The 11,893-nt window shown below is 39.3% G+C and overlaps 1 protein-coding gene across 3 annotated transcripts in view; it reads right to left on the bottom strand.

The window, feature by feature from the left end:
- FLNB (filamin B) overlaps positions 1-11,893 on the bottom strand; it is a 4,683,119-nt gene that overhangs the window by 1,769,420 nt on the left and 2,901,806 nt on the right. For all 3 annotated transcript variants that reach the window (XM_044078790.1, XM_044078788.1, XM_044078789.1), the window contains exons 14-15: positions 2,262-2,375; positions 2,041-2,184 (exon numbers count right to left, since the gene is read on the bottom strand). In XM_044078790.1, the coding sequence (XP_043934725.1) occupies positions 2,041-2,184; positions 2,262-2,375 (258 nt within the window). The remainder of the gene's footprint in view (positions 1-2,040; positions 2,185-2,261; positions 2,376-11,893) is intronic.

Below are 11,893 nucleotides of genomic sequence, written 5' to 3'. Positions count from 1 at the left end.
GAGGTCAAAAAGCATCCTCCACGGATCTAGCTTGTCAAAGCAGTTGAACATCTGAACTTGAAATAATAACTATATATAAAAAAAGTCCACAGTGAGAACACTCCTGAAAACAGATCACTGATGTTGCCTTTCTTCTAGAAGACAAATATGGCATTTTCTTTCTCGGGTAGTACAAAACAATGCAATGTGCCTGCCATTAGATGAAGTCTGCAAAAAAAAGGAATAGGTTCTCTGCTCTTCTCAAAAACAGAAACAAATCTTGAGTCAACCTTTCAGGAAGCTTTAGAAAATGCCTGCTAGCAACTGAAATAATATCACACATACAGACTGGAAATTTTTCTTGTTTAAGTCCTGGGACTATTGAAGAGAAAAGGAAAATATATGTACTGGTCTATGGTGGATGTAACACCACTTTTGTAAAACAATTTAGGATTGTTTTTTTCACCACCTCCTGTAGGATTGAGCCAGATGGCTCCTCTGCCCACATCCAATTATCCCATTCCACAGTAGTGGGAGCTGGAAATACCCAAGAGATGTGACAACTCTATGGCTCATACATTCCTGGTAGGGAACCCCTCCCCCCCCCCAGCTCATCCACTTTGGTGAAAGTTGGATGGTAGGGAGTAGGCCAGCTTGCTGGTCTACCCTCTCCACTAGTGAACACCCCCTCTCCTGTGGTGCCACTTCAATGCTTCACTATAGCTTTCATCAGAGGAGAACTATTCCTCCTCATGCTGAATTTCCCCCTGGTTCACTGTGTGACTTACACATGGCAGTGTGAGCTCAACAGACTTAAGTTCTATGTTTACACACCACCACTAGATGTTTGCCACAGTCACCTTTCTCTCCCTAGGATGGGTAAGCCATTAGCAACCAGTCACTCACATCACCCCTCACCAGCTCCTACAGGAGCCTAACAGGTGAAACTCTTGGGAATCTTGTTAGACGGAGAAAGTTTCACTTATTTATTTGCCTATGTAGTAAACAAAGGAATGGTTGGACGTGAACAAAGCTGCAGCTTTTCAGATACCAATTTAACTCTATTTACTAACCAAATTCATCAAAATAATTAGAATAAAAAAGTGGAAATATTACAGGCAAACACTGAGATGAAATTAAACACATGTTCATAGGAGGTTACTAGGTTAATGGCCCCAGACCCCTTACAAGGCTAGCCATACTTATCCCAAGCTGCCCAAACTGTTAATGGTTAGGTGATTATGCGAGTGAAGTTCACTGAGCTAAGGGTCTATGGTAGCTAATACTGACTTCCTCGGTCCAGGATGGACATGGGCACCACCACCTCATAAACAAGGAGACTAATTTATATATGTAGCCTGCCAGAAGACAATTTCACTAAGTAAATTTTAGGACAAGCAATAATGCATGCAGAAATTAAGAATTAGTATCATTACTGTTATCTATGATCACTGAAGGAATGTCTGCACTTAATAACTCTACTAGATCCCAAGGGAATCCTAGAAAAGTTTCATCTAGTCATTAGAAGGATAAGCCATAGAAAGTTTTTCTCATATCTACTTAGTGGATGAGGGGACCATCACCGACATTTGCACTGCATCCCTGAGACTCCTACTAGATATTTGTTAAGTAAGACAATCTCGCAAGCCCTCTTTTATTTATTGATAACAAAGCTGATTCTCACAGTTAAGTCCTTTGTCTACATTCACTATATAGTCTGCACATTCAAGGAAATAAAATAAACCTTAAGTCAGCACTTAAGATGACAGACACAAAGATGAGACAGACAACCCTCTTTGCTCCTTACGTGAAGTTCCAAGATCTTATCACAGACGAACAGGAGATCTCACATAATGAGAAATGGACTGGGACAACCTCTGAGAGGTTCATCAGGGCTGTAATCTCTCTCACTATTAACTACATGAGTCTATATACAATACCAAATAAATATGCCATTACCTAGCTATGACAGCAGAAAATTTGGTCGTCAAAGCATTAAACAATGTACATGCCCTTAACATTATATATGCCCCTTTTTTGTTTTCTTGCTCAGAAACTTACCCTAAATGGGCTATTTGGTATGTTGACACCACCCCAAGCGACAGCAACAGTGTGCTTCATTGCCTTGGTCGGTGTGTATGAGCAGGCATATGTTCCATCACTCTTGAGCACTGTCTGGTTTTCAACAGGGTTTCCACTTGCATCCTGTAAGAACAGCACAGAGGTTAGTAAAATGGCTGACAAAGAGCATGTATTGGCTCAAATTGGAACCCACTTCGTACCTGTGTATAAAGCTTCAGAGATGCTTTCCCACCATTTCTAGGATCAACTGTAAATTCTGCTGGTTTGTTCACTGTGCAGCCAGTTCTTTCCAAACCTGGACCATAAGCTTGTACCTACAATACACAACCATCAGGTCAGTACAGAGCTGCAGAGAAGAATCCATCCATCCACACCCCCTTTTTCCTATGTTTGCAATTGAGGTTGGGGTGTCACCTCAACAGTGACAATCATCTACAGCCAATGTTCACGCCAACCAAAATATTAACACTGCTTCACATGCTTAAAAATCACTGCTCAACTGTCCAGATTTTTGGCTCATATTTTTGGTCTGTTCCTCATAAAATGTGTGGTTTCCTTCCAAATCACTGGGATGGTCTGAGGACTGAAGTCAGTATATAATGACATACATTTGAGTACTTCAAATCCATCAGAAAATGTATGTTAAAACAAACCCGGTTACAATAAAAGGGGGGGCCGAGTACTGACCCTTTTGGAACACCAACAGAGACTAGTTGAAATGCTGAAAGGTTTTGGTGCCATTTAGTTGCTTGCTGACAACTGCATAAATAACTGAAACCAGGAGAAGGAGGGGTAAGTGAGACCTACTGTTGCAAGTTCAGAGAGGAGCTTTTGGTGGGACACTGTGTTAAATGGTTTAGAAAGGTCAAGGAAAAGTGAAGAAACAAGGCTGCCCACATTTCTGTATTGGGTTACTATGTTGTTGAAGGTGAGGAAGGCAGTAGTAGTAGTAGTATTGTGTTTGGGCCTGAAACCGTGCTGGGTGTTGGAGAGCAGGTTGTGTTTGGTTATATGTTTCATATGCTCAGAGTACATACATTTCTCGAGAATTTTAGTGGGGTGATAGGATAACAATAGGTAGCAATTATAGGCTAATGACATTTTAAGGACATACCAGTGTTTCATCTTTATTTTGTTTGGCTTTGTTGGGCTGAATGTACCCAAAAGAATTAAAAACTTAAAAGTAAAATGCTACGGGCATCCAGAAGCCATACAGCTGAAACACTGACATGTCCTTAAGGGGTGATTTGCATACACCCCCATGGGCTTCTAATACTGGAGGTTGAAGGTATTACACAATGAACAATCTAGCTAGGTTGGATCTTTATAGGAGTTGTTGCTGAATATTTATGTACACACACACACACACACACACACACACACATAACATATGTGTGTGTATGTGTTAGTCACTCTGTCAAATGTTCAGTTCATCAACAGAGTGAATGACATTGAAATCAGTCGAGTGTATTTTTCATTGAGCATTAAAGGAAACCTCCACCCTCTCCAACAGTTTAACTTAATCCTTAGGTTTTTTTTTTCTCCCAAGAATATGGTTCCAGTATTGTGTAGCCAGAAACCTGCTTGTACTTTTCAAAACTTTTACTTCCTTGCACTGGAATCATAGGAAGGGAAAGCCTACCTACTTTTTTAAGCTTAACTTCTCACATTCTTTCCAGAGGAATTTCTATCTGCATGATGTATCATAGACACACTTAAATCTATAGTTCAACCTGCCAGGTACTGCTGTCAATCTTAAGATGGGCAATTAATCCAACTAATGTCAGGAACACAGCAGATGACATAAAAAAAAGAAAGCTGTGGAACTATTTTCCGTTTTTATTGCAGAGAGGAGAACTTAATACTCTCCTTTCATAGCAAAACAAAGCAATTAGATCAGTCAGGAGTTTAAAAACAGTTGTCACCTGATAAATTTACATAAGCAGCAACACAGTACTGAAATGCTAAGCTTTAAATATTAGTTATTTATAACAGTTTATATGTTAAAATAACTTAAATGTAGTATCAAAAATTTCTCAGACATTTAGAGAGAAGTCGAAAAATATTTTTTTCTTGTGAAGTATCAACACATTTACCATTTTCAAGCCCCCCCCCCCCCCCACACACACACACACATACACACACACATAGAACAGAACTGCAGAAAGAGAGGCAAGTGGCAGCCCTATAGACTAGGTGCACCAATAATGTTCATAAGAAAGTCTTTTATGCTTTTTGTGACATCCTCTCAGAGGGTGATGCATATCTAGTACACAGAGATCTATGGTAAGAGATTCCCACTGACTTTGAGTCAATCCTCACATTAAAAGTGTATGAGCATTTTGTAGTCCACAAAGGAAATGTAACCATTGATGGCAACCATAATATACAGCTAAATTTACTTTAGTGCATGTTTACTATGTGCTCTTGCATTTAAAACATTAAGAAAAGGAAATCAGAAGTAATAAACTGTGTTTAAATGCACACACACGTACACACCCAGTCAGAAAAGTGCATTTAAACAAAGTGCTGCATCTGACATAGTATTCTGCATGCTATATACATCTTATACACACACATATAATATATATATATATATATATATATATATATATATATATATATATATATATTCCAACAACCTTCTGGTGCACATAGGCTCACAGTGTGCTCAGACTATACCAATACATAAGACACCACAGCAAATGTCCAGCACCACTAAAGTTCACAAATACCGCAAATAATGAAGTAAAAATAAAAATAAAAGTCTAGGTATTACTTTCAGCAGTATTTATTCAGGCAAGTGCCCTTGGCCGACAAACAGTCACATCAAACAAGAAACTCCAAACCGGTTTCGCCCCCCTGGCGTCTTCAGTGGAATAATACAGTCCCTTGTAGTACAATCATTTATATACCCATTTCTTAAAGTCATAGGACAAAATCACATTTTCATTTTAATATATATTAAAGAATACATATTGAATAAATCCCTCTTTTTTCATTACAAAAACCTCCTAAAACTCTAAGAAAATTAAGAGTCACACTTTTAAAGCAACATTATTATACATATAGTGTTTGTTCAAACCAGGTTTGTACAGTGCTCCCAAATTTATGATCCAGAATATTTCCTTCTTATATAAAAAAGTGTGTTTATTAGCTTCAGACAGATTAGTGCTCCACAAACAATCTATACCTACAAATACAAAATTAGCAGATGTATGTTCACTTTTATGTTTAAAGAGAGCACTCCTAGTATGTTTACACTTTATGCCACTTAAATGTACTGCTACCCTACTTTTACATGCATATATCTATATATTTTTTAATTTCTCCAAGTCTTTTGGGTTTCTAATACCATGACGGGAATGGACTCCATTCCTAACTCACAGTACAATTAAAGTTCCCGAAATTAGTATTGTTTCTAACTTTGATGTCAGCCATAAGTGCTCTTTGCAGCACCTACAATGTGCCCAGTAATGACTCCTGCAATTCTTACAGGGTTACATGTATTGGTAACGTATCTAATTATGATTGTAGATTCTTTTTTACAAGACCCGTTGCTCCTACTACTATTGGAACTGTCTGGGTATCTTTCTTCCATATTGCTCTCATTTCTGCCTACAAATCCTGATATTTTATGACTTTGTGTCTCTCTGTATGCAAGACACTGTAGTCATTGGGTGCGGCAATTTCAATGATCAATGCTACTTTAGTCTTCTTTTCATGGACCACTATATCCAGTTTTATAGCATCTGTCTTTTGAACAGTTGGTAATGGGTGATCCCATGTGATATAAACCATAATTTTCTATGATGCTTTGTGGCTCATGTTTCCAGTGTTTTTCATCCACTTCCAATACCATAATGTTTGCACAATCCCCAGTGTAACAGTCTTGCCACATTATTATGCCTTTCGGTACACAGTCCTTCTGCCATTAATATGTCACAACCAGCAATGTGGTGTGCAACATTTTCCAATTCTGTTTTATAAAACCTACATTTGTCTGTTTCTCCCACATGTTCAATGGACTTTATAAATCAACATGTACATAGCCCACTGTCTTAGGCCAGCAATATTAACCTTTCATCTCTTGGTTTGAATTTGCCTCTCCTTAACCATTCCTGCGTTCGATCCTGATCAACATGAAGTTCTTCCTGACATTTTCAATACTTGCAACTATATTTGTGGATTTTCCACATTTCTTGCCTTCTTATCTGGTCCTTCACCTTACATTCTTTCTTTTGTTTTTTGGCACATTCCGTTGCTGCCTGATTTGTATTTACTTCTGGTTTGATTTCCATTCCTGCTAGATGCCAATATGCTTCTGCTAAATTAAGTAGAGAAGTCATCTTAGATTTCTTCTCCTCATGTTTCCAAACTTTCACTACGTTTGGGTCTTATGAGGTCAGCAGATGTGTGTGCAGTCCCACTACTGCAGATTTATATATGTAATCAATTTCAAAGAGGCCCATCCCTCCCTTCAGAACACGGAATATATAATCTGGGTATTAACTGATTTTTATAAATCAACTGATGAGCATGAAGCATCCTTCTTGTTTTCCTGTCTAATCGATCCATATTTTGGGGCCAGTCAATCACTCCAAAACTATAAGTTAGGACGGGAACAGCAACTTGGTTTATAGCTTGAATGTTGTTTCTCGATGTCAATGTTATTTTCAGGATTAATTTAAGTCTTCTAAAATATTCCTCACTAAGTTTTATTCGCATTTGTTGTTTTATTATTGATCCTTCAACAATTCCCAAATATTTATACATTTCCTCTTACTCAAGTTCTTTTACATCACATTCTTGTCCCAAAGTGATGTCTTCTTGGTGCTGCAGTTTTCCTGCTTTTAAGGTTGCTTTTTCACATTTAATACATATGTGTGTGTGTTTTTATGTGTAGACAAACACATACACTTACATAAAATTTCCATTTTGATGTGTTTTTCTTTAAAGGACATGAAGTACACACACAGACATATAACCTAGTTTTCTGTTATACACACACATGCACACACACTCTCTCACATGTTTTTGTACACATCCACGTTATATACATACACACACATTATATCCACACACACACACACACACACACACACACACACACACACACACACTATATATATACACAGACACACGCACACACACATACACACATTTATACGCAAACACAATATTTATATATATATATATATATATATATATATATATATGTGTGTGTGTGTGTGTGTGTGCGCGCAATATGGGTGCATACAATTTATTACTTATACTAAACTTAATACAGTAAAGTTAAGCATTATTAATGTATACATTCTAGTAAATGTTGCTTAATATTTTACTTATTCACTGTCACACACTGGCTATGTATTGCACATGCAATCTTTGTCAATGTCTTTGTCACTTTTTTCTTTGTATTGCCAAGTGCATTTATTACTTGTTATTACCTTTGCTAATGTAACCTCAGTTGTGGCTGAAAAGGGTCCTGGGACCAGTTCACTTTCCTGGTTACCAAAGTATAAATAAATATGAAATAGAAAAAAAAAGTAGGGGTGTGAACATGACAGAAATAATTAAGGAACAAGTGAAGCACATTTTAATTCTGCATCATTTATTTGACAGGAAAAAAAACTTCCCACTGAAGGCATTGAGAAGTAGCAGAAAGACTTAATTTGGAGTCGTACTACTTGACACCTGTAAATGTACAGCAAGGATCATTTACTGCAATGAGAGTTTTCGCATCTCAGCATGAGAATGTGAGGGAAGGTCTGTCAATTCTTTTAGAACTACAAGAGAATCCCTTTATAAAAGCCTGCTACTTACCTACTTTACTTTGCTAGAAATAGATAATGGCTATTTAAAGCAGAGAACAAGCTCTGACAGACACATGGATGAGACTCAGACAGGGAAACATCGAAGTAGCTCTGTTGTAGAAGGTGTGTTAGATGACAGTGCTTCACAGTCCTGCTATTCTAGCTTAATGGTATGAGAAAACACCACTTCCTTATGTCTAGCATGACTCATATAAAGAAGAGTTAAATGTATTCTGAGAAGAAAGAATAAAAGCAAGAAACAAGATCCCATTACCAAGGGAGGCCTTCATCATCTGCCATTTTGAGGGAACCCATTAAAATTGTAAAAGAAGCCTCTGGAATGACTTTGACGCACTGAAACAGATCAGAAAACAAAGATACAATGCAAAAAACATGTTATTTGAGTTCTAAGGTGGATATTGGAATGATGGAAAATGTAATGCATGCAAGTATGCTAAGGCTGGATACTAATGAGAAAACTAACAGATACACTGAGGGTGGTAGTGTTTGTCTGAGTGTACATGGGTAGGGTTAGAGTAAACGCTAAGTAAGGGAAAAGAATTAGTGTTGAATAAGTGTGTTGGCACCTGTGTGACTGACTATTCAAGTGTCTTGTTTAGTGGTAGTGTTACAGAAATGTTTTTTCTAAAGTATGTGCAAAGTTAGGGCTAGCATTACAGTTAGCATGCATTAGCTAGTAATACATGTTAACCCTAATCCTACATCTTATTTTGGAAAAACACTTTCAGTGACACTACCATCATTTAGACAAACTGGTTGTTTCCTTTTGCCATCACCCCCTGCTCCAATTTATTCAGCATGCTGACTTTCTAGTGTCAATTAACTGTAGCTCAATCCTTGTGTAGTTCCATAAATCAATACAAGCAAACACACATTTTTTATATTTTCAGCTTTTGTGCCTACACTCATTGGACACAAATACAAACTTTACTTTTCAATTAACCTACTCGGTCTGCCAATTTTCATACTGATTTGAGAGGCTGCAGTTTAAAGTTAACATCTCCCACCACATCTGTTGTGACGTTACTTGTATTTGCCTCACATATTTTTGAATTCAACAGCTGCTTTGGCACAGAAACCTCTTCTGGAAGACTGTTCCAACAGCCGCTACCTTCTCTGTTAAAAAGACACTTTCTTAAATTTCTCCTAAACCAGTGGTTCTGAAACTTTGCAAGCTGGACGACCCCTTTTATAAATGAAATATTTTAGTGGACCCCTATAGGTGGCAATGCACATACATTATGTTTGGATCAACCTCCCCAACTCCCCCAAATAATACCCTCCCGCCACACAGCCATTTCAGTGTTCTGTTACTTGGCTATTTCTCCCCAGTGCAAATAAACACTGTTCAAAATTCTCAGTGTGCATACTGTTTTCTGCTTTACTTCTACAATGATTACAGATATTTGGATTTAATTTAAAACTTTTATTTCAAATTTTATAGCACAAATACTGATAGCCGTTTTAAAGCTAAACAAAGCAATACAGTCTCACAATGAAAACAGACTTAGCATTAAAACTGCTCTGCCTTTGAAACTCACATTCACTAAAACAGCACTGAAAACCACATTCAAAGAAAATGTATCTGACCAGTGGTGGATTAAGTTTACTTTTGGGCTGTTTTCAAAGCATAGATCCCTTGTGAACATTTTTAGGACCATGCAAAATTTTTTTGATTCACCTTCCTGCTGTATAATTACATTTTAATATACAATAATTCAATTATATCTCTTGTATAATACGACACCAGTTGGTAGAGTGTGTTTTAAATGAGAAGTTATGTACCTACCATAACGTTCCATGTTAGTTGTCTTCTTCTCGCCTTCTTTCTTGCTGGATGGGTTCAGCGCCGACCCTCGGCTCCGACTCGGCCTATACTAAAGCTCGAGAGCTATTTATACCGGCTCGAGGCTACCCTATATCCCACAATGCTAGGCGCTAACTACCCAGATCTCATTTGATAGCTGAAACCATAGCAGTTCTGATCTCCAAAATAAGGAGAAGAGGAAACCTCACTCGTAAGTCACCTAAACCTAAAGCTACCAGTAAGGATAGCCAAGGGGGCTAATACTGAGGCAGAAAGAAGACACCCAAGGATCCTTAGGTCTGTCCAGGCTAGGGGGATGAGGGGTGGGACGCAAGATAGAAGGCGAGAAGAAGAAAACTAACATGGAACGTTATGGTAGGTACATAACTTCTCAATGTTAAGTTGTCAATCTCGCCTTCATTCTTGCTGGATGGGACCGCGTCCCTAGCACCTTCACCCTGGGTGGCTCATCGGAACAGACTCTTGAGAACGGTGGAACCAAAATTTGCCCGGCTTCGGGAGGCCATGTCTAATTTGTAATGAGAGATAAAGGTATGAGGAGAGGCCCATGTGGCTGCCGCACAAATGGAATCTATAGATAATCTAGCCTGAAAAGCTATTGACGTAGCTAATGCTCTAGTTGAGTGAGCCCTGAGCCTTGACGGTAGCTTTTGGCGTCTAAGGTCATAGATGAAAGTAATCACAGAGGCCAGCCATCTAGAAAGGGTTATTTTGGAAACTGGAAGGCCTTTCTTCCCTGCCGCATAAGATAGGAAGAGCTGCTCAGATTTCCTAGCATGCTTGGTTCTATCCAGATAGTAGCAGAGCTGACGATGAACGTCCAGAAAATGCAGCCTTTGTTCTGCTCTGTTGGAGTAGTTGGGGAAGAAAACTGGGAGATCGATAGTCTGGTTTAGATTCGCTTCAGAAGAAACCTTGGGTAAAAAGGACGGGTTAGTCCTGAGGGACACTCTGTCTTTATGGAAAACTAGATAAGGTGGACAATTGCAAAGGGCATGAAGTTCTGATACTCTTCTCGCAGATGTTATGGCAACTAGAAAAAGAGTCTTCCAAGAGAGCAATTTCAAGAAGCAGGAAGCCACAGGTTCAAAGGGGGGGAAGAATCAAGGAAGTTAGAACCAAATTTAAGTCCCACTGCGGTGGGGGGTCTCTGATTGGGAGCTTAAGCAAAAAGATACCTTTAAGAAAGGTTTTACAAAGCTTATGGGACATGATACTGGAGTCCGAAAAGCCTACATGAAAGTTCAAAATAGCCGCTAACTGTACTCTGATGGTGGAGGAAGAAGACCCTGAGTGAAACAGTTCGGCTAGGAAGTCTAGGACTGATTGGATAGGGGCAGTAAAAGGATCCATATTTCTAGCTCCTGCCCAGAAGGAAAAACGCTTCCACTTGCTGGCATAAATCCTTTGGTAGATGACTTTAGGGAAGCTATAAGTATGTCATGCACAGAATGGGAAATAAGGGGAAGCCTGGCTAGGGTTGGAATTGGAGCAACCAAGCTGTGAGGTGGAGAGATTGGAGGGAGTGGTGCAGCTGTCCCGACTGATGGGTCAAGAGATCTGGCACTGGGTCCAGATGCCAGGGCTGCCCCAAGAGGTAATGATGCAGGAACGGAAACCATATCTGTCGAGGCCAGTAAGGAGCAATGAGGATCATGGTGGCTCTCACGGCAGAAGCTTTCTGAATCAATTGAGTGATTAATGGAAAGGGGGAAAGGCATACAGAAGTCCCCGGGGCCAATCGTGGACTAGAGCGTCTCTGGGGGGGTGGCCAAGAAGAGGGAAGAGGGTGAAGAAGTCATGGCACTTGCTGTTTTGAGGTGTTGCAAAAAGATCGCAGCAAGGTCGACCCCATTTCTGAAAAATTTCTTCCACTACTGCTTGTTTGAGAGACCACTCGTGTGGCATGAGAATGGCTCTGCTCAACCTGTCCGCTATGATGTTGGACTTCCCGGGGATGTTAGTTGCTATCAAAAACTGCTGAGAGGAGATCGCCCACTGCCAAAGTCTGAGTGCCTCTCTACATAAGGGATAGGACTTGGTTCCGCCCTGCTTGTTGATGTACCACACTACGGACATATTGTCTGTCTGAACTGCAATAGTCCCGATGGGAAGAGAGTCCTGAAGGGCTTGCAACGCTAAAAGTACTGCTCTCATCTCAAAGACA

The sequence above is a fragment of the Protopterus annectens genome, chromosome 7.part1 (genome assembly GCF_019279795.1).
Source record: "Protopterus annectens isolate FY-2018-M chromosome 7.part1, PAN1.0, whole genome shotgun sequence".
Lineage (NCBI taxonomy): Eukaryota > Metazoa > Chordata > Ceratodontiformes > Protopteridae > Protopterus > Protopterus annectens.
Note: the sequence above shows the minus strand (reverse complement) of the source record. Positions and strands in the feature narration are given on the sequence as shown.